Genomic DNA, 26830 nt, shown 5'->3' on the forward strand with positions numbered 1-26830 from the left:
GGGCCCAGGACCGTTGTCCTGGGAACCAAACCCTGACCCTAAAACCTGGCTCTTACGCTAAACCCAATACTAAAACCTCAATGTTAAGCCTAACCTTAAGACCAAACCCTAACCTGTTTAAACCCAATGGTGGGCAAGCGCTGCTCTGTGGTCTCCTAGAGGAGAAAGTCATTCCACGTAGCACCAGTAGATGTCGCTCTTTGCATGGTCATTCGAGGGTGCAGCGGTGCTCGCTGTCCACTGTACCTGTAAACATGTCTTTTCTTCTTCTTCTTTTTTTTTTTATTCTTTCTTACTTCTAAGCGCTGTCACAGAAGTAAATTTAGAGTGCATGTTGGGCTAGGACTAACGCCATAGTTTAGCTGAGGTACGGTGGTTTGCAGGGACTTCAAGGGCACCACCGCTGTGATCAAACGCAGCCTTTGATGCCCCCTCCACCTCCGCCCCATGGGAAGGTAGGAGAGTGGCTATATTCAACCTGGTACTACGTAACCTGAGAACCTCTTCTGAGGACCCTCCCGTACCCCCCGCACCGATCCGCTCGGAGCTGTTTCAGCCTGTGCGACGACGGGATGCGACCACCACCCCTTTCTGCTGGTCTTCTGATGTTTTTCCACACCGGGGGAACACGTCGCCTTCATTGTTCTGAGCTTCCGGTTCATTTGTTGAGATTCTGAGGGAGTGTTCCGCATCAACTTATGTTGTTGATGCGGTTCAATGGCCGCTGATTAGTTCAATGGCCGCTGATTAGTCCAGGATCGGATGGGGCCCGCTGTCCGACCAAAGCCCGCGGTCGATGTTTCATCCTCATGATCTGATCCACAGGAAACTCTGTGGCTCTCGTTCTCCGTCGTTCTGTCGTTATCTCTCTTTCCCTTGTGTTCTCTCGTTCTCTCCTCTTTCCCTCGTTTTCTCTCTCTTTCATTCTCTCCTTATCTCTCTTTCTCTCGTTCCTTCCGTATCTCTCTCTTTCCCTCGTTGACTCTCTCTCTCGTTCTCTCCTTATCTCTCTCTTTCCCTTGCTCTCTCTCGTTCTCTCCTTATCTCTCTCTTTCCCTCGGTTTCTCTCTCTCTCGTTCTCTCCTTATTGCTCTCTTTCCCTTGTTTTCTCTGTCTCGTTCAATCTCACTCTTTCCATTGTTTTCTCTCTCTCACACACTCTCTCTCTCTCTCTCTCTCGTTCAATCTCACTCTCTTTCTCACGCCCTGTCTCCTTGTCTCTCTCCCCCTCACTCTCTGTCTCTCAATCACTTTCACTTCTGTCTGATTGCACTAGAAAGGTACATCATAGAATCCAGCAGTGTGTATGTAGACTGTGCTTCATGCCTCATGCACCTACAACCGCCATTGCAATGTCGGCATTGAGCTGTTTTATATGTGTTTGGCCCTAAAGGCAGTGGCGTCGTCTCTGTCTGTTCCTGAGCTGCTTTAGTGATTGAGATGCAGCCGTGCCCGGCCTTGCCACCCGGAGTGGGAGCATCATTTCACCGTCGTTCCACTTAGGGCCCTGCCTCCGTCTCATTCACATTCAGATTTCCTCTGACAGAGATCATCAATATCCCTTAGTTTAATAATCCCTCGCTTCACGGACCAAACTACTCCCCGATGCCCACCAGCGTGTCCGGTGTCGTTTTGATTTACATCGAAACGAAAATACAGTTTCCCCTTGTCCATTTCGTCACCGCTTTCTCCCCTTTGAAGTAAAACATAGGTTTATCGTTATCGAAAAGGTAGGAAGAAATATATAACTTGAATCAGTTAATGTTTAATGTAATGTTAATGTCTCTAATTTATTCTAAATGAGTCGTTTATTCCATATTAAATATCCATCAGCTATTGTGGGTATTGAATGTGGAATGACAATGTTTTATACGTTAATCCATGGAGACATTGACAACCTGTCCAAAGTTGGCTCCGGTACGGCGCCCCTCGGCCCAACTTATAATCAAAGCTGTTCCCAGGCCCTGACATCATGCTCATTGCTTCCGTCCAATCCATTGTCCCTTTCTTCTTTCTTATTTTCTCCTCCCTTAGTCTCGTTCTCCCTGACTTCCCGCTAGGCCGCCTCGGACAGCACTAAACGAATAGTGTCCTCCCGGAGCCCACGGCCGATCAATCAGTCCACGTCCTGTCTCCAGGCGGCTGTCTCCTGCACTGCTCCAGAGGGGGGAATCAGAGCGGGCTGCGGAGGGTGGTGATGGGTCGTGGTGGCTGCGGGGGTGGCAGCATTGTCCTGCTGTAACTCTCCCGAGGCCTGAGTAAAGTGAAACGGTTGAAGTGAAACCCGACAGCATTTGTCAGGGCAGAAGAGGACGAAGTCCAGGGAGACGGTTTAGTTTTGCCCCCCTCCCCCACACGCCATCCCTCTCTTCCTGTATGCCGGCCCTCACAAATTGGTAAATCCACGAGTCCACAACCTGCTTCTTCACTTCCTTTTACATTTACAATTATATCACAAACCTTGGCATGGGTCAGTAGACCATTACTTATTTTAGGGCTCTAAAAATGAAGCGAGCGAGGGAATGCCGGATGAATCGTGGCTGCGGACGGCTGAAAGGTGCCAGGAAGTGGTACATTCAGAGCGTGGGTGGACCTGGGTACCTTTTACTTTGAAACGTCTCACACTTGACCGTTTCCCCTCCGCGTGCGTCCGGCAGGTTGATCCACGGCGGCCAGCTCCTCAACGGTCTGGCCGGCCCTACCGTCATGAGTGCTGGGCCCCTGCTCTCCACCACCTGGTTCGCCCCAGACCAGAGGGCCACCGCTACCGCCGTGGCCACGCTTGTCCCCTACCTGGGCTCGGCCGCCTCCTTCATCGTGGGGCCCCTGCTCGTCCCCGCCCCCAACGACTCACTGCCGACGACCGCCCACGGGGCAGCCGGGGGGGCGCCCCACGACCTCTTCATCCGAGACCGGATCCAGCTGTTGATGTACTCGGGTGAGTGCCCCCAACAACCCCCCCCCCCGAAGGTGTATCCATACCCCCCCAACCCCCCCCCCCCACACACACACACACCTTGCCCCCCCCCCTAAAGGTATATGGGGGGAAGTCGGGCTGCAGATTTGTAAACAATCAAAAGTTTAAATGAGGAAAAGACAAAAATATAATTTCAAAATAATAACAAGTTTAATCTTTAGTCTCCCCTCTGAAAAATAGATCGCTGCAAACGTTCTGCTTAACTGATTCAGAAAATTAAAAGTACACACACAGAAGAAGATAGAAGTAAGGGAATCATGTTATGAACTATTGCTTAGTGGAGGCAGCCTTTGTGTAAGCATAGGTTGGTGTCTGTTATTTATTGACCTCCTTTCCTTTCCCGGAGGACGGTGCAGACGTGAATGGAGGTCGTCAAAGGGATAAGATAGACGTTTACGCACATTCAGGCATGGATTATGATTCATCAGCGTTTGCTTTCAAGGGAAGAAAAAGTTCCTTAGCAGACGAGACAAGCCTGCAAAATGCGGGGGATTGATGGTCAGGTTGGAAATCAATGCGCCTCTGGCATATAAATCATGGGTAATTTGCGGCTGCTGTTCAATCAATGGGGGGGATTATTACGATGGGGTTGTTTAGACAGCAGGTAGGCCAGTATAGGCACCCATCCCTGATGAAGTTCTGGTGCCTTGCCGCTGCGAGCCATGCCACTGGAGCAGGGCTGGGGAATGCCGGATGAATCCTGGTTGTGGATGGTTTGAAAGGCAACATGAAATGGTACATTCAGAGCGTGGCTGGACAAGGATGGGATATGATCTGATCCTTTGGGATTTCACTGAAGAGTGCAGAAATGGCAACACATGCTGACTGTTTGTCTTAGTCTTTTGCAAGATTTGCATGAAGAGGGACCTGAAATATGTTTATTATTGGTTGTCATGAGATAAGTGTAGAGACATGGATGTGAAGAAAGTAGCTCTAGGTGACTAGCTCGGTTGTGCTGTAGGGCTGACTGTAATGGTGTTGCTCTCTCTCTGATCCCGCACCATGCAACGGTCAAAGCTGACCTTTTCCAAATGTCACGTTGTACTGAAACAAGTGATCCTCTGCTGATAATGACTCACTTGTCAATAGAAAAGAATAACCTTCTGTGCATCTGTGTTTTTGTTGGTGTGTGTGTGTGTGTGTGTGTGTGTGTGTGTGTGCGCGTGGTTTGCCCTGCAGAGTTTGGTGCGGTTGTGGTGCTGTTTGGAGCAGTGCTGCTGTACTTCCCCTCACGCCCGCCCATGCCTCCCAGTGTAGCCGCGGCCAGCCAGAGACTCCGCTACAGAAGCAGCATAATCAGACTGCTAAGGTACACGAACACACACACACACACACACACACACACACACACACACACACACACACACACACACACACACACACACACACACACACACACACACACACACACACACACACACACACACACACACACTCTCCCCATCCAAAGCCTAGTTTCCCATGTCAATATTGATCTAAAGTATACATAGACATTGTTAAAGTTCTTTACAACATCGCTTAACAAATTATTAATTAGTATTACAGCGTTTATCGGGTCACGGTCGATTACACTGGGGTCAGAGTTCAACTGTGTTTTCTACTTCATTACCTTGTGTCCCAACCATCGCATTGGCGCGCCATGTTCGGCTGGGGTACGTCCGGTGTTGATCGAAATGTCAAACCCTCCCCTCTCATCAAACCCCCTGCTCAACACGCATGTCAATACACCCATCAGCTGTGACCCGACCTTATTCATTCCTATGCCCCGCACACCCAGTCTTCGACGCAGACAGCCAGGCGAAGTGACGGGACCTCACTTTGCGGGGGGGAGAGACAGGGCATGTTAACGAGCGATGTCTGCGTCTCACCATCTGCTCAGGCTCTGAGTTCGTTGGGACATCAAAGTAACTCCCCCCCCCCCCACAAGTCCCTGTAGATTCATTACCAAGCTGTACAATGTCATCGCTCATAACTCCGGTGTGACTCAGTTCCTAATGGTTACGTCAGCGGGGGGTCTACAGGACTGCGCCTCTTCTGATTGGTCGCGAGGCGTAGGGGGAGACCTGAGTGGCTGGGAGGACTGCGAGGAGTGCGTCATGGGGATGTAATCATCCCCTGCCATGTTTCACAAATTCACAAAAGTTTTCCGTCCTGAGAGTTTGGAAGAAGCTGGAGAAAATGACTTGACTTTCTCAACTCAACACCACATGCACACACAGACACACGCACACACGCGCACACGCACATACTTGGCAATATATATGCGTTGCTTGTGGGGTCCAGAGGAATCCGTTCAGTCTGTTTCCTTTGCATGGCAAACAGAGCTGGGGGCGTCGGCGAGGGAATAAAGAGATGGAGGGGAGCTGGGTGCGCTGTAGGATTGGAGCCTCACAGAGGTCTCTGGGCTTGCATATTTGGCTGCCATATACTACAATGCTGCCCCACATGTATTGTTTTGCCAAACCGTTTAGCGCTTTTGCATGCACGCACATCTGTGCCAGCAAGGCTGGTCTCCCACTGGGTTTCAGACGCTCTGGGGATGTGTGGTTGTGGAACTGGTTCATTGTGTACTGACGTTCAAGGGCACCGCTGACATGTTACTGCTGTCTTCTGGACAAGCGGTCGGTGATCAATGCATTTGAAACTAACATCCATACATCCTTCCATCCGTTTAAACCAGCATCACTCCAATCATTTGAACCAACATCCCTCCCCTAATTTGAACCAACATCCCTCCATCCGTTTAAACCAGCATCACTCCAATCATTTGAACCAACATCCCTCCCCTAATTTGAACCAACATCCCTCCATCCGTTTAAACCAGCATCCCTCCACTCATTTGAACCAACATCCATCTATCGGTTAAATCCAGCATCCCTCCATTTATTTGAACCAGCATTCCTCCACTAATTTAAACCAACATCCATCCATCAATTTAAACCAACAGCCATCCATTCCTTTAAACCAACATTCATCCACCCTTCTCAATTTCCGTCCATACCTCCGTCAATCCTCCCTCTGTTCATCCATCCACTCATCAGTCCAACCATCCAATCATCTGTCCCGCGCCAATTCGTCCATCAATCCATCAATTCAGCCTGCTGGCTTTTAAGCAGTAGCTAATGATCGCGTGCTTGATGAGATTCTCTCCCCAGCTGTTCATGTCCGCCCCAGCCTTAATGGTGTGATACACACACACACACACACACACACACACACACACACACACACACACACACACACACACACACACACACACACACACACACACACACACACACACACACACACACACCCACCCTCAACCTTTATTTAGTGTACCTGAGCACAGTACTAGCAGACAATGGGGGTGAACAGAACTGCTGCCCAATGACTCGGAGATGGATGCTCTGCTACGCCACGAGCACAACCTCTCTCATTCTGCCTTGGAAGGCCCTAACCCTGATGCAATTGATCGCCCCCACTTGGAGCGGCCAGAGACAAATGGCACTTAGCTGATGATGGCGCCAGCTTCGATGCTCTTCTGAAAAGTATTTGGATGCAAGAAGCATCAGGCCACCCAAATAAGGGGGGTAAGGGGGTGGTGGGGGTGGCGGCGGTGGTCTTGGGAGGGATGCGTTGATATTGATTTCCTGCTGTTGTGGCAAGGTTGATGAAAGGGACGCCAGCCTGGCCTCTTTCTCTGTGGAGTTAAAGATGTTGCACTGTGTCAAGTGCACAAGGGACGTGTGTGTGTGTGCGTGTGTGTGTGTGTGTGTGTGTGTGTGTGTGTGTGTGTGCGTGTGTGTGCGTGTGTGTGTGTGTGTGTGTGTGTGTGTGCGCGCGCCTACTAATGTGTTTGTATCTGTTGGTCTGTTATTGATCTTTTTGCAATATTTTGAAACTCAAAGATTACTTTTGAGGTGTGCACGTATGTCATGGCTCAAACTTTATCGGCACGGCTTTTGAGTTTTGAAAGCCTCTTGTGGGAGTAAGAGGGAGGGAGGGCGCGGGGGGGGGGGGCACTGCTCCAGATGTCCCAGTGCGATACCGCTCATGATGTGGCTTGCATTACAATCAACAAAGCAGAGCACAACAGTATCAACAAACCGATACCAACAAGTGCAAAGCAGAAAAGCAGGCAGACAAAACAATCACGGACATCACTGCGGCTGTCCCGGCTTTACTGTGACAACAATGTAGCAACGACAACAACAACAGCCACAACAAAAGCTTTTCATTGTTTGCGACACTGACGGCTTTTGAATCAGGGACCCCACGTCACTGGGCGTATAAGCACAGGTGTTTGGAATGATTGTAATTGAGAAGGAACTGATTGGAGGAATTTCTCATAATTTTTGTGTTTGTGATGAAAGAATTGTGTGTGTGTGTGTGTGTGTGTGTGTTCGTGTGTGCGCTGGGGTGAGATGGGGGGGGGTTCATTCTTTGCCAACATTCAGATCCATTATGTGTGGGATACTCTTCCCCATGTCTGTGAAGAAACTCAGAAAATTTGAACTTGCCAACTTTTTAAACTCAGCCGAGACGCTGCCAACATTCTGCTCAAACTGAGACAATAAAAATAATCGTAACCTACAGATCACCCTTTAAGACAGTAGCAGTGGCCTGAGTCTGGGCCTCACCAATTACACGCTACATTATTCCTTATATTCTGGCAAACAGTGGCACAACTGTTGTAAGTTTAGGCTGCGATATAATGCACTTCAAACTAAATGGAGATGAGTGGAATTGCAGAGGCTGGCCATAAGCGAGTGTTCGAGTACCACAGTGTACACAAGCTAAGCTACCGTGTTGATTGGTTAAGAACTATGGTTGACTGCAGCCCCCCCCAACCTAATGCAACACTGTCAGCAATTAGTGGTCCTTTGATCATCTTGCTGAAGTATATCCAATATTACGAAACAAAAAGCCAATTATGTTGGTTCCAACATAAATCAAAAGGGTGAGTGTGTTATATTTCCCACTTGTTTGTGCGAGTCGTTTATCAAGTACCTTTCGACACCTTAACGGTGCTTTGATTAGCTGTCTTTCCCCTCAACCTACAATGTTGGTTTTAACAACTTTCAATGTAAAGTAATACCATTACAACAACCATTTGTAACTCATAAAATATACCCGGAGCCAGGTTAGTCAGACTCTCTCAACCTGCTATCAAATGGGTAGAAAATCCCCTGATGATATTATGCTCCCAGAAGGTGACGCCACTATGAATTAGGGATGGGAATCTTGCGGGACCTCACAATTTTGATATTTCAACAATTGACATATTGTTTTCCAAATGAAAGTGGCTGAACAGAATAAAGTCAATGAAAATTGACTTTATTACAGCGTAATACATTGAAGTGCTCCTTGTAGGAGTATACCATTAATTCACTTCCACCAGGAAAGCTGGCTTTAAAAGAGGATAAAGGATTTCTGAGTCAACCTCACTGTGCAAGTATTGCAGAAGCAAAGAATTGCAATACTCTGTAATATTTTTTTTCCCATCCGTACAATGTTTGAGAGCACTATGACGAAGTGAATCCCCTAACCTTAATAATGCCTTGCTTTACTCCACCTCAGAGTGAAACAAACTCTGTCAGCCGCCAAGGTCATCGCCCTTTGGTTAGAAGGAAGAGACTTGATTCCACAATCGGTTATGACTTGAAAACATCTGTCAGGTGGAAATGTCTCGATCAGAAGTGTGTGTGTGTGTGTTTGCGTGCGTGCACGTCCGTTCTGTTTGCGTGTGACATGCCTTCAAACGCGGCCATTGAAGTCGTCAAACAATGGGTCTTTCATAACCGGTGGCTGCACTCTCTACATTGTTGTTTTTAATATACGTGTTATTATTGATGTTCAGACAACTCCCAGTATCCTGCTTGACATTCTCACAAGCAGCGGCCTGATGTTTATTCCGCCAGCGGTTATATAGTAATTTCCTGCCGTCTTTTGTCTCCCTGTCCCCGCCTCCAGCAATGGGCGATTCCTGATGATAGCCCTGGCCTACGCCGTGCCCTTGGGGGTGGTCGCCGGCTGGTCGGGGGTGCTCGACATGATCCTTACGCCGGCTAAAGTAAGCCAGGTAAGACACAGCCATGGGTGCCTGGAACACGCGTCGTGGGCGCGGGGCACTGTGCAGCTGCGTGTGCACGTGCATGCACACACATATACACCAACGCATACACGCAGGCTTGCCCGCTCACTGACTCAGTCACTCATTCACTCACTCTGATAGTCATTAAGGTTTTAGAAAAAAACAGACACATTGGGTTCCTTTTGTGTGTGAGGAGCGTCGGTCAAATCCCATGACAGGTTAGGGTGCACAGCCAATAGAAAAACACCCCTACCACCTGAAGTAGCAGACTTCTAGTAGTTTACTGATCGTTTGAGCAATAAGGCAGACATTTTTTTACACTTTGTGAGAGACAAGCGGAACTAATTAACTGTTAAAAGTGATTTAAGGGCTTACTTAGGCACCAAGGTATCCCGGATCCAGCTGTCCTAAATTGTAATAGCAGAACTTCTTGGGTATGCCGGCACAGAGCCTTGTCCTATAACCAAAAGGGAAAGGGGAGAGTTTCATTGATTCCTGTTTTGAGAATTCCACCTAATGAGAAACTAATTTGAAGTGTGGAGGAAGCTTTTAAAAGGTAGATTTTTTAAGGGTATTTCTACGGTTGCCTGTCTACATAACGCTCATTTGAAACCTTTCCTGACACTTTGTGTTATATTTACTTGTGCTTGCCGATTTGTGCTGGCAGCAATATTTGGCAGTCAAACAAATATGAAGCGAAAGAAAGTGAAACGCCCCATTCACCCAGAATTGGGCTTGTCTGCTATAAGACTTAATATGAGCCAGAGATCCGATTTGAGCCTACTTTTAAGTAAAACTGAAAGAAAGTCAATCTTTTAGTTTAAATTATGTCTACCATTATTGTGGTTTTATAACGGATCATTCCTTCTTCCTTCACTTGTTATATTCTTATTATTCATACTTATTTTAAAGCCTGTTTCGGTTGGTATTACCGTGCGCCCAGCTATGAATAAAGATCTTCTGTTTACTCCTACATCGGGTATATGAATGGAAGCTCACCAGCGTAGTGCTCGCTCCAGGGATTGGTCCATGGCTATGGAGAATTATAAACATCTCAAACTTTAGATCATGTTGTGAACGTGACTCCTCACTGCTACTACAGTATGTCTGCCTTAGATTTCACCTCTTCAACCTTTGATACAGTACAAATAGTAATTAGCAGCCCTTCAATCTCCCGTACATATACCCCGGGACCTATAGCTGGTCCTCAGAAGTGGGCTTCATTAGTTTGGTAACTCCTCGAGGGAATCCTCCAGATTCTCTTTGAACATCAAAAACCCATCTCACCGATGTATCATAAGTCAATTTAAATTCCACAAGGGTAAAACCTATTTAGCTTGTTTGGATTTTCATAACCTTATCCCTCTTGACTCTTTTCGTCCTGTGTGAATCGGCCAGATTCAAATCTCAAGGTGAACCCGGCCGGATTGTGAGATACATTTTGGCCAAGCTCTCTAGGAGTGTGTTCACCTCATGGCAGGAGACCAAGAACCTGTTGCCTTCTGCCAATATTTAGTCAACTGTGGTGCTAATGCAAATTGTTTTGTATATATGTCCAAACCAATTTCTTTTCTGATATTTGTTCATTGGTCTGTCTATAGGATCAGCTTATAAACACATTTGACAAACTTTGATTTGCAAACAAATCGGAAGCTGATAAAACTTTTTGTCGGAACCTACATGCCAATCCTAGCCAACATTTAACAAACCAAAACACAAGAAAAACATTCCCAACCTTGAATTTGCTGGCAGAACAATGCAAACATGACCAGTCACAAAACAAGCCAATACTGCGCGGTGGTGCGCTATTGGATTCTAAACAGGGATTGATTTAAATTGGCAACACCATCCACCCTTGTCTTATTTACACTTTCGTTTTCTTCCTGTAAGCTATTTATGCTTGGTATATTTGTCAGCAAACAAACACTCTGACACTCTATCCAGTGTGTCCACCGGTGTTCAAACCAGAGTAGCACCTTCCACTCTAATGAGAAGTCTTAGTCTTTGTGGGCCCTCGTCCTGTTATTTGCTTCAGTGACGCAGAGAGTAAATGAGAAAGTTTTTCGCCCCGGGGAGATGTACCTGGCATTTCCAAAAAGTTTCTACAAAAGACCTAAAAAAAGAATAGGCTTTGTCATTATGGTGTGTAAGGGTGTGTGAGGGTATGCATGCTAGTCACGTGCAGAGAGAAGATCATACACCACCAAGTGGAGAACAAGGCACTCCTTCCTCACCTCTCATCTATTTTCCAGCGATCAAGCACGCCGTACTCTACTTAATTTCTGTCAAAGTTGTTTCTTTTCCCCATCTCTCTTCTTTACGCTCTCTTCTGAAGTGTTTTGTCTTCGTTTTTTTTTAATGACACTTGAATGAAAGTGGGTTCGGATGAAAGGAGTCCTGCCTGGGAACGCCATTTAGAGGCATTTATATGGGTTGCAGGTAGAGGACAAAAAGGTACGAATGAAAGAAAAACAATGGGACAAATTGGAAGGAAGGGCGAAGAGTTTTGATGCTGCATGCAGGGTGACACATCCAGAAGTAATGGGTGTCAGCAGCCCTGCGTTTGACCAAGGAACGATGAAGGTCATAGGAAGGTCAGCCATTATCCTCAACTCCATGAATCCAGAGATGGAACCCATGGCCTTTTATTATTGCAGTACAAAAGGACAGATATATTTCATGTTTTTTTTTGGTGGGAGCGCCTTTGCAATTGTGGTCGCAAGACGGTATTGGGTCAGAGTGGGTTCTCACGTTAAGAAATGCAAACGATATGCAACTTTACAAAGCGATATTGTATAGTATATGATATCCAGAGAGAGAGTAAAGCTCTGCCCTCTCCATCCATCTGCTCATGGTTTAAGTGTATACTCTCCTCTCATTGACTTATCTCTCCCTAGACCTTGAGCTACTTGTGCTTCTTCATCATGTACCTGCCTGCCTCCCTATAACTTTGGCTTGCTGTTTAACTTTTTATACCCTATGCGGCTGACATTTAGCTCTTTCTCTCTCTGGCCGTCTCCCTCTCGCTCTCTCTTTCTCTTTCTGTCCGTGCCTCTCTCGTCCCCCCTCCACCCGCCTCCCCCCTTGGTCCGTTGATCTGTTGCCAGATCGATAGTGGCAGAGCTCTGCCTTCTACCCCCCTCACTGCTTTTCAATCACTCTCTACCTTCCTTTCTCTTCCTCGCTTTCTTACCTGGCTGACTCTTTCACCTCATCTTCCTCGGCTGGTGTTGCCACCCAATCTCCCTTCTACAATAACGAGTCTCTCTCTCTCTCTCTCTCTCTCTCTCTCTCTCTCTCTCTCTCTCTCTCTCTCTCTCTCTCTCTCTCTCTCTCTCTCTCTCTCTCTCTCTCTCTCTCTCTCTCTCTCTCTCTCTCTCTCGTCACCCTTGAGCCAGCTCTGCATTGGGCACATGTCAGAACACTGTTCACATTGGGTTTCCGTGAAGGTGAGATGCTGTGGGGTTGGACTACCAGCGTCTCTCACCTTGTTTGGAATGACTTCTTCTGCACCTGTCTGTTGCACTTTGCTTTTGCTTTATCACTCTTTTCTTCAAGGGTCTCCCATTGGCTCCTATAGGCCAAGGTTAAACCCAAGTGCTTCTTAACCCTGAATAGCTTGTCTCGGCCAGGTTGGCGCGGTTTGCTTTTCTGCAATCTGCTGGTTTCCAATAGCATGCATGTATCGTAGTCAACCTGGGCCTTGGTTCATAGCCTCGTATTTGTTTTTCTGTGACTCATTACAACATGGTACTAGCGGCATAGGGGGACCAGTTCCCAACAAACCAAACGTGGGACGAAGATTATGTTTATGTGGGTCAATGTGGGACAGTTACCAACGCCAAGAGCTAGTACACAAATGTAACAATTTCAAACATTCCTGCACTTTGTGTGACAGGTTAACCCACACTTGACTTGACCCGCATGTGCTCAGTTTTATTGGCATCACACACAGCCCCATGAGTACAGCCATCCCTGCTTACTTCACAGCCAATCGGATAAGAGCCAGACCTTAGAAAAGCGTCCCGCGGGGGGGTTGTCTTTTGAAAACTAGAGCCAATCAGAATGCGGGACACCGTCTCAATATGTGGAACACGAGACAGGGGATTAACATGCAGTGCAGTCCCGCGCAAAGTGGGACACCTGGTCGCCCCGGACACGTACCGACACATCCACGTCAGGCGGCCCTTGAGAAAAGCTCCTAGGTCACTAAGGACAGTCAGGGCTCCCCCACCCGCACTAGCTGCACTGGGATCACGTGTTGTCCGAGAAGTCTCCATTTCCTGCGCTCGTGATTCCTTAGCTCTGGCAGCGGGTTGTTTCAGTGTACGCTTGGCACAGTCTGCCTCACAGCTGCACATTCGTCGTCCTCCCCCCTCCCACCCACATCACCACCACCACGACAGCAGTAACGATATTCTGTTGGCTCAACATTCGGCCCATGTTATCCTCCAGCTGTACCCAGGCAGGCATTTGGGGTCCGGGGGGGGAACGCGACCCGACCAGGGAAACAACAGGGGCCAGAGACACGGCCGGGGTTGGGAGACCGTGTGGCCGCGGCAGATGGGTGGCTGTAGAGGTGTCTGGCGTTCGGTTGAGCCGGTAGTGTCAGCAGCTCAGTGTACGGTTAGAAGTCAGAACATTCTGGTGCCGGAACAGCATGGAGGTGGCAGGCAGAACCGAAATGGAAGATCAATGTTTGATGCCGTAAAGAATCCCAAAGATGCACAGTGCGACTTTGAACACCCCATGGTGTGTGCGCGGGTTTGAGTGATTAGCGCTTGGGAACTCGGACCCATGCAGTGCATCATTTTATCGCAGCCGTGATGAAGAATAGAAGTCAGAATTATGGTGGAGCTAGAAGTCTTTGTGAACACACTTCAAGCCACCTCTTTTTCTTGTGTACGAAGATGAGAGCCAGTCCCTCTCCCCCATCACCATCCCCGATTCTCTCTCCGTCTCTGTCTCTTTCTTGTTTTTCACTCTCTTGCTCTCGTTGTTTGAATCCACTTTTGTAGGTGATTTTCCTTTGCACACCACACGCCTCTTAAAAGAGCCTCTCCGCTTTGTTGAGATGCTGTTTGATGGATTTTTTCTGGGATGAAAACCTGAGATTCAGGGTAGCGACGCTGTGTTGAACAACGTCTTTACTCCATTTTGTTTAAACCTTTGCGTGTGTGCGTGTGTGTGTGTGTGTGTGTGTGGGTGTGTGAGATATGTGTGCCGTCTCCTTGCAATCGCAGGCAAATTTACACAAAATTGGCAAACAGTAAACGGCAGAGACAGGATCAAAGTAAACAGGCATTTCATGGGTACCTATAGGGGCTGGGTCGTAGGGCAGATGTACTGCTATCAAACCCTACCCTTGCATATCAATCGTAGCAATTTGCATCCCGGAATCAAAAGTTTCTCTGCATGCATTTCCAAGCGCTGCCTTTTTTTTCACTATGCAAAAAAATAAATAGTTTGTCTGGCAGTCATGCATATAACCAATGGTGACGTGTGGTGGCGGATATTTTCAGAATGAAATATTAACATTTTTCAAGGCAACAGTAATAGAGTTTGTTGTCAGGAAGGTGTTCACTCAGCCTCCTGTGAAGCGTGCGTGACCAGAAGCTCTCTGATTAGCTGGACTCGCCCGTCTCCTGCAAGACCTTACATGCCAGTTGGATCCAGCAGCGAGACTTTGACAGAAAGCCATCACTCACTGGCGGTGGTGGCGACGGAGCCAAAAATACGTTCTCCATTTAATAACCGTGATGGGCCACTTTTCTTCATTATTGGCCCTTTCTGACAGTTGCGAGCCGACGAGTGATTAAGCAAAAAGCCTCACGGGGTCTGGCCTGAGGGCCCAGCGGCTGGTTTTGTGGTCAGTCCTGGTCGATGAGGGTCACCTGAGTTATTGCTTCAGGGAAACTGACAGCAGCTACCTCATCGCTACTCTCTCCCACTCTGAAGCCACGAACTGATTGTGTGTGTGTGTGTGTGTGTGTGTGTGTGTGTGTGTGTGTGTGTGTGTGCGTACAAGCATGCTCACATGCACAGGGTTTGGTCATGGGCTGATTGGCCAGGGGTAATTCCCATTTCGTAATACCAAGTGAGCACGTTTGCCTCTGTGGATGTGCAAATGAGAACCGACGGCTACCATTTGCCAACCTTTTGACAACCCTCAGTGTGCTCTTAGTCACTTGGCGCCCGCCCTCTCTGAATCCGTGAGCCAATGGCCAAGAATCACACGATTCGTTAATTAACTTCTCCTCTCTTCTCTCCTCTTTTCTTCTCTCTTCTGATCCATCCGTTTATTTTCTCTTTTCTGATGTGTCTACGCCTTGTTGTTAACCCATGCATTTATAAAGTAATGAATGAAAAGGTCTTTTTAATTAAAGGTATATCTAATTCCTATCTCTGTCTCTCTCCTATCCAGGTGGATGCGGGATGGATCGGTTTTTGGTCCATTGTGGGCGGCTGCGTGTTCGGGGTGGCCATGGCCAGGTGAGACCATTTCGACACCTCCTAGCCAATCGTGTCATATTGACTATGCTACCTCGATTTCAAATGAGGTTTGTTCCAAAATCGATACGTGTGTGAACAGCCATGTGCATCTGTTTCAAGTGGTGTCGGGTCATGCATGTAATGGCAGTCAATATCCTGGCAGCACTGCCAATCCCACTGCTAAGATCTCTCTACTTGGTGGGACTCCCAACCGCTGTTAATATTAACCCACAAGTGGCATTGAACCTCCACCCCATACTAATCATGGACACTGTTACACACCACAGTGGCTGACCCCACCTGACCTGATTTCGGCCAATCGCTAAGAGCAATTGAAATAGCCCGCTTGTCAGCCGAGAAGGTTCTCATCACTGAGGTTTTATATCGGTAGCTGAGGCAACGACTGAAGTGCAATCAAACGCTATGGGCGTCGGGGGCACCCATGTGAATCGAAAGGGTTCCCCACATTAACGGCCTAATAAAACATATTTTACTGGTGAATGGAAGGTGTCCTTGATTCATCCCCGGCCATCATCCTCAACGGCTACAGTCGGAATGCAGATAAACATTTGTGTGTGTGAGTCAGTTTGTGTGTGTGTGTGTGTGTGTGTGTGTGTGTGTGTGCGTGTGTGTGGCAAAGGGTGGGTTGAGGAGGGTAGGGAGGCTGGGGGGTCGTACAGCTGTAATCAGCTAAATAAACCCATCATTCTCTGTGTGAATCAATGAAGCTGTTTGCTGCACTGGTCGGTATTATTTCCCAACGTTTTTTTGAATTATTAACCGCGATTGCGTACGGGTTTGCAAACAGGACTAAGCGCCATTGATTTGTCTTCCCGCAACTATAAATAATGATCCTATCTTTTCACCCTTACTTGGACTACATGGGAGGGTTGTGAGACCCTTAGCAGTCTTAGCAGGGTGGGTTTACACAGTGCCATCAGCGAGGTTTGGCGTGGATTGTCCCCTGTGAGGCCTGGGCTCTCCCCTCTTCACTTTTTACTCAAGTCGAGCGCAGTTACTTTTTGTTTGATCGACACACAAAATGCCGGGGCGAAGCTTGAATGAAACGTTGTCATCCCGCCCTGATTCGCGGCAGCTGCTCCCCGGACATGCACCGTAGGAAGCAATCATTACCGCCTTTTTTTACTCCCCCCCGGCTGATTTTTCTCTATCTCTCAAGTGCTCTGTCTCTCTCCTCTCTCAACTCTCGCTCTCTCACTCGCACTTGCACTCTCTCTCTCTCTCTGTCTGTCTGTCTGTGTCTCTCTCTCACAATTTCTCTCTGTCTCTCACACTCTCTCTCACTCTATCCATCACACTCTCTCTCACTCTGTCTCTCACACTCTCTCTCACTCTGTCTCTCACACTCTCTCTGTCACTCTGTCTCTCACACTCTCTCCCTCTCTCTCTCTCACTCTGTCTCTCACACACTCTCTCCCTCTATTCCCTCCCCACTTGATTTGGAGAGTCTGCCTGGGGGGGCAACACTTTGATTGGCCCAGCGTTAGCGAGTACGCCTTTCGAGCAAAGCAGCAGATGCCTCCATGTTGTTTGTATATTTATCCCTGCAGATTTCCTTGTTTCCTCGCCTCACTACTTCCTGAACTCCGTTGTCCTTGAGCTTCTGAAGGGCAACAGAATCCCGCCCCCCTGCCTTCCTTCTGGCTGTGTCTTTGCCAGGCGTGTTCCCAGCAGGCTCCTCATTGGCTTTGATTTCCCCAGCTAGTGAGCTAGCGAGCCTGCTTGCACCAATGCAGCTTGCTTGGTGTGCTTGCCATGAATGCATCTGATCTCAAAACAATTACGGGGCGATAACGTTGGTGATTTAATTCAAGCTGAAATATCAAGGCTTTCATTTTTGAACAAAGCCTGTGTTTGTGTGTGTGTGTGTGAGTGTCGGTGGGAAGTGATAATGCTTAACATCCAGTGTTTATGGGGCTGGGTGCCGGGGTCTTTTCCGGCCACACCTGCAAAATACGGATAGATAGTTAGACGGCAGATAAGATGGATGTGTTAGGAATTGGGGTCAGGGGTCAGAGATGACGGATTGCCAGTGGCTTAGCCCTGTGGGGTCATTTGACAGGAGAGTGCACTGTTGAGGCCGGGCAACACATCAGGTAAATGGCTGACACATGACCTGGGGGCCCTTTAGTGGCCCAGACCCCCACCGAACCCTGAGGCATTTATTGTTAACCTTCATAGGAACAAGTGGTGTCGCTGTGCCGCTGTGCCATTGTGCCACTGTGCCACGGCCCGGCCCTGTCGCCCACTGAAAGCAAAAGGCAGCAACACTAAATCAAACTAACAGGAGAATGAGCTTTGCAAACGCTGAGGAAAATCCTGGTGGGTTGAGAGGGAGAAGAGATCAGAATTACATTCGGATCGGTGAATTTCAGTCAGTCACACGTTAGGTTAATGAGCAGAGGAAAGCACAATGGGAAAACAGATATTCAGTAGAGCAAATTCTGATTTTTTTAGATCTCTTTTAGCGCCGTTAAGCACAAGATCTCTGCGGATTGACGTGACAGAACTCATTATACTACCACAGTACCATCTCCATTTTGCATTCAGCCATCCAGAGCTGTTTGGTCATTCTTACCATCTCGGTCACAGTGAATCTCGACAGACCCCGGAGATCTTATCAAAAGTAATGACTGTTGAATCATTCGTTGCGGGTACTCCAGGAGTAGGAACAATGAAATCTGATGCAAGGGGATTCAAGCCGTCAATGAAAATGTTATCCCTATCTGGGGTTGTAATATGATGTTATCTGAGAGCCCGATGAATCCTGCTAGAGGTACATAAGCGACAGGTTTTTAATTTCGACATTACCAAAAGGAACGTGACCCTCTTTTATCTGACATTGTTTAAATTTAGTACAAGTACATGTTTGGAGACGTACCTCATTCACGGCAGATTCTCTTTGCTCTTTCGGTGTCTGCAGTTGGGAACAGAGCAAACGAAAAGTGATGACATCATCGCACCATTCTAGCATTGTTGGCTGTGCCTTGCCTTGAGACACTCCAGTCAATGGTATCGGTTTAAATCCAGGCGGCTCATCGAGCCAATCAGTGATTAGGGCTCTTAGCTGCCGACGCGCAAACTGCACGATGTTTAGATCCAATCCGAAAAAACATAAGCTCATTAGGCACTGGCACTCTCCGAGGGATTTGGCAGGGTAGTGACGGCCAGGCAGTTCTGATCTCGTGGTGGCAGTGATGAGGCCTTTATAAGCAGGGTCAGGTTCTGTTCTGTCGCTGGGAACCTTGGGAAACAGTGGGGGCCCCTCTGACTCCTGTTCAAACTATTCCAGTATATAAAGGGGTTGACAGCAGACATTGAGAGCCATAGTGCCAACACTTGGCTGTCTGGAGTCCGGACATATGAGTTGTTCATAGAGCCAGGTCCTCTCAGTGCACCCATGGTTCCCATCCCTGGAGACACACTGGTGTAAAGGGGCTCGTACGCTGAGGCCACACCTACTGAAAACACAATGGCTTGTGGAGGTGCAGAAGGAGACGATAGCAACATCTAGATCTATCCAACCCTTTCGGCAGGAGGGGAGACCTTCTCATTAGAGGCCTGAACATTTCAGGGTTTCTTATGTGTTTACTCATTACCTGGCCCTCCCAATTGCACCAGGATGTCATAGCGGTAGTCGAACAATGACGATTCAAAGTCCGACATTGTTGATTATGTTTCCATGTCCCCACGTGGTTCATTAGTGGGTTCGTCCCTCTGTGTCGGCATGCTGTCAGAGAGAAACAGAGGCAATTAGCGCTGCTGCAAACCTGGGGCTTTGACAAACCTGCACCCATCACCACATGTGTTAGTGTGTGTACCTGTGCTTGTTGTTCTTTGTGTTTTTTGTGTGTGTGTGTGTGTGTTTGTGTTTGCGCTTGTGTGGGTGTGTTTGCGCGCGTGTGTGTGTTCAAGCATATTTTTCTGTGTGTATATGTGTGCGTATTTTTATGTGTGTGTACACATGCTTGTTTTTCTGTGTTTGTGTGTAGGTGTGCGCACACATTATTCTCTGTGTGTGCGTTTGCAGATTTTTCTGTGTGTGTGTGTTTTTCTGTGTGTGTGAGTGTGTGCGTATTTGTGTGTGTGTGTGCTGATTCTTTTTTTGTTGTGTGTGTGCTTGTGTATGCCTGTGCGTTACTGTTAAAATCAACCAACAGCAGAACTCTAGTGGGAGCAGACAGAAAGCGTGTGGGCCACTTGGGAACATGGGCTGTGTCTCCAGTAATGGATTATGAAACCGGAGTCAGGGAGGGCGCCCAGCACGGAGTTATGGCAGCGCTGCTCACCCTGCATTGTAGAGGATGTCTCCCTCTCTGTTTGACACACAATCTGTCCTCTGCAGAATACTGCAGGCCGTCTGCCTAGCTGCGCTACAGCAAGCCAGGGTCAGGGGGACTTATAGAGGAGTACCAGGGAAAACGGTGTCTAAATTTATATGTACAGATATACTGTATATATATGTGCCCGCTTTTGGCTCTGCCCCTGCTCTTGGGTTCAGTGATTTCTTCTCTTTGTCGAGGCTCTCGCTCCCTGCTGCACTCTCTTTGTCTCGACCTCTCCATCTTCTCTCGCTCTGTCTGTGTGTGTGTGTGTGTGTGTGTGTGTGTGTGTGTGTGTGTGTGTGTGTGTTTGTGTGTGTGTGTCTAGGTCTAGATTGAAAGACAAGCGAGTAAACCTAACCCACTCTTCCCCCCCCCATTCGAAAGCTTTCCCTCCTTACCGCCCTCTTCTGTTCCCTCCCACCCCCCAGGTTTGCTGACTCAATCCGTGGGATGCTGAAGCTGATCCTGGTGCTGATGCTGGCGGGCGCCTCTCTGTCAGCCACCTGGTTCACCCTCACCTGTATGACCAGGCTCACCCACCTCCCCTCCACCGCAGGTGAGCCATCAGCCAAAGCAACCAGTCACAGAGGGAATGATGGCCGGGCGGGGCTTAAATGGTGTTGGTGTGTCACTCATGGTTTTGACAAATATTGAAATTCATCGCAATAAAAAAATGCAATACTGCCGTGTTGGAGATGTGTACGCCATGTGCATGTGAAGCACTTTCTAGCACAGTTTTATAATACTGATAATAGAATACTCTTCACGCTTCACACGGCTTTGGCCAAGTGGCCCTATGGTGTAGGGGGATTGCGAGAATATGTATTCGAGTTTCCATTGCAAATGCTAAGAAAGGTGCACTTGCTCGCTGTCGCCCACGAGGGAAACTCAGTGCCCCCTAGCTGAGCTCTGTGGAGAACACAGCGGGTTATCGGTGTGTCAGCACAGAACAGAGACCCTGGTTCTCAAACAAACTTAGCCTTTAATTGCGTGTGCCTTTCGCAAAACACATGTAAATTAATATTCGCCAGATAATTTCTCCATACTGTTCCTGAGGTTTACCATCCTGTCAAGATGGTGGACAAAATGATGAATGATGAAAAATATGTAAGGGATAATGTATAGAACGCTGGTTGCTATTGGGAAAATAAGCCCCGACAGGGCAAAACGGACACCGACATGAAGCGGAGGTGTCTTGCTTCGCCCTAAAGGGGCTTATTTTCGATAATGACCGGCGACGTTCTATACACCGCTACTTGCCAAAACGAAAAAAAACTTCACAAGGTGTGTCTTTTTACAATTTATTTTTTACCAGCATTCGTGGTGTTGATCAGCAGTGATATAGCCCACCAGACGTTGACGTCGCTTAGCAACCGAGTACGCTGGGGTTGATAAGTTACCGAACTACTTGCGGAGTGATACGAAAGACGGCAAAAAATCCACTTTCCTTGACAGCGGTCAAATACTTAGCAACGGTGAATTATCAAATATAATTCACCGCCGGAAGTTCTGAATGGCCCTTGCAAGTGAACGGAGCGTTCCACGGCATTGAGAAGAGCCGTGTAATAAACAACTTTATTGGTTATAGGGGAAAAACATGGAGAAGCTGGCCTGTTTCAGACTTGCCCCAAAGGCGCTGCTTGTGCTGACTCCAGTGTTCCGGGTCATTTTCAAGTATTAAGGGGAGCCATTTGGTCATCGGTAATACACGGTGATACAGGCTATTAACAAACAATTTCTACTATTAAGCAAAACTAGTAAAGCTGTTATCTCCGTACTGTTGAGCCAAACGATGGTGCACACATGATGGACCAGAAAAATCAACCTCATCAGCACAATCATCATCCATCATCGTTCTCTGCTCTTGGCAGAGAGCTGACATACACACACACACACACACACGCACACGCACACGCTATCGCTCACACACACACACAGCTCTCCCAGACATTGGCAGACCAACGCAATCAAAATCAGCTTCCAAAGTTGCTTCCCACCTGGCATAATCACAAGCACGCTTCCAGTGCTGTCCGGCAGCACCAAGCGTTCAGTATTCTACCTCCCCACCCAGTATCGGCCCTGCTTAGAGCCACATACGCTGTCTCTTCCAGGCCACCGTGCCTCTCTCACTGAAATGATCCTGTTTCGCCTCGCAGGCAATGTTTCTCCCCTCCCAGACTTTTTCAGAAACCCTTTAACCTCTTGTTCCCCCTGGAGACTTGGTGCTGACATTGACACACAAACCCCCATGGATGTAAAACACCGGTTCACAAAGGCACAGACACTCGCGCACGAACTCACACACACACTCTCACACACATCAACAAACACACACACACACACACCAACGAACACACACACACACACACACCAACGAACACACACAAACACACACACACACACACACACACACACACAGGTGTACACACTTACATACACACACTCAAAAATATTTTAACACACACACACTCAAAAACATATAACTACACACACACACACACCAGAATGCTGGTATATCTGATAGCAGAAGTAGTGTGGTAAAGGAGGGTTTTCGGTGGAGGGGGGGTAGTGTGGAGGGGGTGGTGTTAAGTGTGGAGCGCTCTGCTCCAGCGAGAAGGGAACAGAGACGCCAGTCCTGCGTCGGTGGCCGAGGCCCCGTGCTGGCGGGCTGATTAGCGGGACTCGCGTGTCTAATGGGCCATGGGTTGGTTGGGGCCCGTCCACCGTGGTGGGGGAGATACAGGCCAGCAGCAGACATGCTCCAGAGGTGATGGCTCCATGGCTGTTAAATACCCACACACATAGGAGACACACGCGCGGGCGCACACAGTTATATGCGTGGGCACACACACACACACACACACACTTATATGCACACACACACACTTAAATGCACTCACACACACACACACTTATATGCACACACACACATAGACACACACTTCTATACACACACACACACTTATATACACGCACACACACACACACATATGTCCATACACTCACACTCACACATTAGCAATCAACCATTGATCCGCACCAAAATCTAGAAAGTCATGTTCGGGCCAAATTAGACGGATAGGAAATACATAGAAATATGCACACACACACACGCACACAGACAAACAGGCACAAACACAGAGCCACAGGCAAACACACAGAGTGAAAGAGTGTTCCCCTGGCAGTGCCATGCTCCACATGGCTAGGAAACACAAGATAATTGGTGCTTCCGGATAAATAAATGCAGCTGGTCTTGTTCACAGTTGGTAGGGGGGGCGGGGGGGGTTACATCCCCTTGATGTCCCAGCATACACCACCACCACCGCCACCCCCTACTGGTTCTCCTCTTCACTGCATTGTCGGACCCATCAGAGGCCAGCTGTGTTGACAAGGAGGCTGGTGTGGGGTACCACAGGGCTCCTATCAAGGGCCCCTGCAAGGGTGACTCGGGTTCACTGACTGACGTATCCTTGGTGGTCAATTTTTTTTCCTCATTTTCTGCTTCCTAATGGGTCTATGGGTCTACGTAATGGGTCTGCTAAGTCAAATTCATAACCGCATTTTATTTTGCACATGGTTGGCAAAGTAACGTGTCATATTCCTCTTTCTTGTAATCAGATGGTGATTCGGGGCAGGGAGGGGGCGGGTAATGTAGTATTGTGTCATGGAGGCTTTGAGGCAAATATGGCAAAACCCGCAGTTACATCACCCTTTTTATCCGGGCCAATTCCTGTTTATTTGAACGACTGCAGTGTATTGGCCACGGCCTTAACCCCCAGAGCAGCCACCGCTGGAGGGGACAAAAAACAGACGTGTTCCCTGCCCATGAATTGATGTATTTCTGTCCGCACACAGCCACCCTGTACACCTCCTGCATCCTGGTGGGCATCTTCATCAACAGCAGCGTGCCCATATTCTTCGAGCTCTTCATCGAGACGGTGTACCCGGTTCCCGAGGGCATCACGTGCGGCGTGGTAACCTTCCTGGGTAACCTCGTCATGGGCATGTTCCTCTTCTTCCTAACCGTCTCACACACAGGTAGGACTGGTGGGACATTGGTTTGAGTGGGTGTGGGTGTGATTAAACACCATTGTAGTTTTATTCAACGGTGCTGGTAATTTTGATGAGAATATTTCTTATTTTAATATTTGAGTGTCATTTTATCAAGTGATTGAAATTCACTGCAAGAATACCCGTTTTGAGTTGCCAATTTCGATTTTAGTCCACGCCCGGTCAATCTTTTCTAATCAGGGCATCTCTTCGCTGATAGGGTTGGAGGGATTTCCAATACAGGTGCATAAAATGTGACACAAAATACTAGGGAGGGAAGACGTGGTTTGGGTTGTTATATTTCCAAATCCTATCTCACTGATGCATTTTTCTGCTCTCTCTTTACCAATCTCAAATTGTACCTACTGCAGCTTTAAATAGATACTTTGATTTTAACCTGCAGCATCTCACTGTCCACAAGAGAGCGCCCTTGGCCACTTGTTACGCTGAAAACTTTAAAGTAAGGTAGCAAAGGAGTTAACTGAAAGGATGTGCGTTGGGGAGAAGATCAAACAGCGAAAATGTCGTCCCGCGCTGAAGATTGCTGTAACCAAGCCCATCAGTGCCTCCACTCCAAAGGGTTTCGGCCTTGCACACCACTTACCCGGGTCGGAACCAAAATTGTGCTCTGGTCCATCTTTGTGAAAGTAGTTGTTGAACTCCTGGCCGGCTTTGCTGGTCCACCTCTGTGCATTGAGCACCAACTCTGAACATGATGTATCAGCCGTATCGGCAGAGAGAGGGAGAGAGACGAAGAGTGTTCCCTTATCTCTTTCTTTCTCAAAGCATGCCCCTTTAACCCATTACCTCTCCGCCATTAATCGGCGAGAGTAGTGCTTCTTATCCGTCCGTTCGTTCCTCTAAACTCACCCGGCCCTGCCGCTCAGGGTCCCCTGTGTGGGCGGCCTGTCCCTGGGTGCATGTGAACGATGGGGTGAGCGGGGACACCTCTGGGTGCAGCCGCACTCTGCCTCAGGGGCCTCCTCTCAGGGTCAACACGCTCACAGCGGCGCCGTATTATTCAGAGCTGATTAAGGGCTGTGCACGGAGAACTCTGCATAGTCACGACCCATTGTGTCCAAACAAACAGCACCGCATTGCAGTGACCTCCCCCCCCCCCCCCGCGCTAATGGAGGCACGAGTGCCCGGGACGACCAGAGGCGTATTGTTGAGATTATTATCGCTGTTATTATCGCTGCATGTCATTTGAACTATTTTGTTATTACCCATCTGCCTCCTGTTTGTGTGTGCGTGTGTGTTTCTGTGTGTGTGTGTGTGTGTGTGTGTGTGTGTGTGAGAGACGGGCAACATTCAGAGTTTAGTTTAATTGGGAGAATGAAGGCCATTAGGCCCTGGTTATGTGTGTGCCGCGTGCCATACCTCTACTGTGACAATCCTGTTGCAACGGAAAGTCTGGTCACGCTCTGAAGGTTATTATTACAGACGGACCGGCTCCGGAGCAATGTGGACTCGTAGATAGGAAGACAACATTCCAAACGTCTCCCTGGATCAGGTGACTTACACAGATACTTGGAAGTCACCTTTGCCTGGCCATTTGAACATCTGTCTGTCATCAGCCAGTGGGCATTCACACAAACGCCAACAATATGTAGCGTTTATTCGTGGATCTCTGATATGCTGGTCTTTGTTCTTTGTAGGTCCACTATATTGTGTATATGCGCGTGCGTGTGTGTGTTTGTGCGTGTGTGCGTGCGTTTGTGTGTGTGCAAGGCTGACAACCATCCGCCTAGCCGATCGGCGGTGGTGATGGATGGCGCTCTGAGAGTACTTGACACGCTCTTCTGTTTCAGTCACCAACACCTGATAGATATTCACCGCCCCACTCATACATATGCATAGGCCCTCCTCTTCCTCTGGCCTTCGGCAGCGGCGCCATGGCAACCGCATTCCTGCGCCGACCCCCTTCCGGAAGGGTCCCGGTAGGGCGTCTTCTAGCTGAAGCTTCAAAGGGAGGGCGGTGTCACAGGCCCGGCCGGGTCACATTGTCCAGGTGTTAAACACTCCATAACTTTGTGCTTTTTTTTCCTTGATGTCTTCCTAAGGACATCCGGACTGACCTTGTGACCTCAGGAAAGGGCATTGTGCGGTGAGGGTATTTTTTTTTTTGGGGGGGGGGGGATGGAAGTGGGCGGTGTCAGAGGCGTTGGTTGGGGTGCATTCAGCGCACTGAGTGAGAGGCAGTGTCATTGTCGCGCTAACAAAGACTTTGGGGATGATGTCATCGAGGGCTGTTGAAAGGGATGCCTGGACTGGGAGTGCTGGACCAGTGGCCCGTGGGCAAGTGGTGGTGGTGGCGGCTTGCACGGCCAAACCCAGTGGTGCTTGGCCACACCGGCGATACATCATAGATTATACGGGAAGGGAGCCAAGACCAGAGGTGAGAGAGAGAGAGAGAGAGAGAAAGTAAGGTAGATTGAGATGCAGCAGCTGCAGGCTACCGTGCACAAACAGACACGTGTGTGTGTGCGTGTGCACGCACACGCACGCACGCACACACACACACACCAGACTCCATGAAGTATTCATCCTGTGTATTCTGCTCTCTTCTTGTCTCTGTGGCACTGAAGGAAAAATTGCCTAACATGAACAAAGGCATGTCTGCACGCTGCCTGTGTGTGTGTGTGTGTGTTTATGTGTATATCAGTGTGTGCCTGCACACTTCTTGTAGGTATGTTTGTGTATCTTATTACTCTGTCTGTCAGCACCTTGACTGTGTGTGTGTGTGTCTCTAAATGGACTGCGTTCAGAAATTGCTTTTCTGACCTTTTTATTATTTATGTTTTCGGTTTGTCCTGCTTTCGTCTAACTCCTATCACATCATTTAATGTGTTGTTTCTATCAAAGCATATCCACGCTAAACCGGGGACG

General features: G+C 48.4%; 1 protein-coding gene across 2 annotated transcripts in view; it reads left to right on the plus strand.

The window, feature by feature from the left end:
* slc49a4 (solute carrier family 49 member 4) overlaps window positions 1-26830 on the plus strand; it is a 37532-nt gene that overhangs the window by 5634 nt on the left and 5068 nt on the right. The window contains exons 3-8 of one of the 2 annotated variants that reach the window (XM_079731783.1): window positions 2658-2938; window positions 4157-4286; window positions 8933-9041; window positions 15478-15545; window positions 20320-20447; window positions 23747-23929. In XM_079731783.1, the coding sequence (XP_079587909.1) occupies window positions 2658-2938; window positions 4157-4286; window positions 8933-9041; window positions 15478-15545; window positions 20320-20447; window positions 23747-23929 (899 nt within the window). The remainder of the gene's footprint in view (window positions 1-2657; window positions 2939-4156; window positions 4287-8932; window positions 9042-15477; window positions 15546-20319; window positions 20448-23746; window positions 23930-26830) is intronic. The other variant, XM_079731784.1, reaches the window with a different exon arrangement.

This window comes from Pollachius pollachius (assembly GCF_949987615.1).
Source record: "Pollachius pollachius genome assembly, chromosome: 3".
Classification (NCBI taxonomy): Eukaryota; Metazoa; Chordata; class Actinopteri; order Gadiformes; family Gadidae; genus Pollachius; species Pollachius pollachius.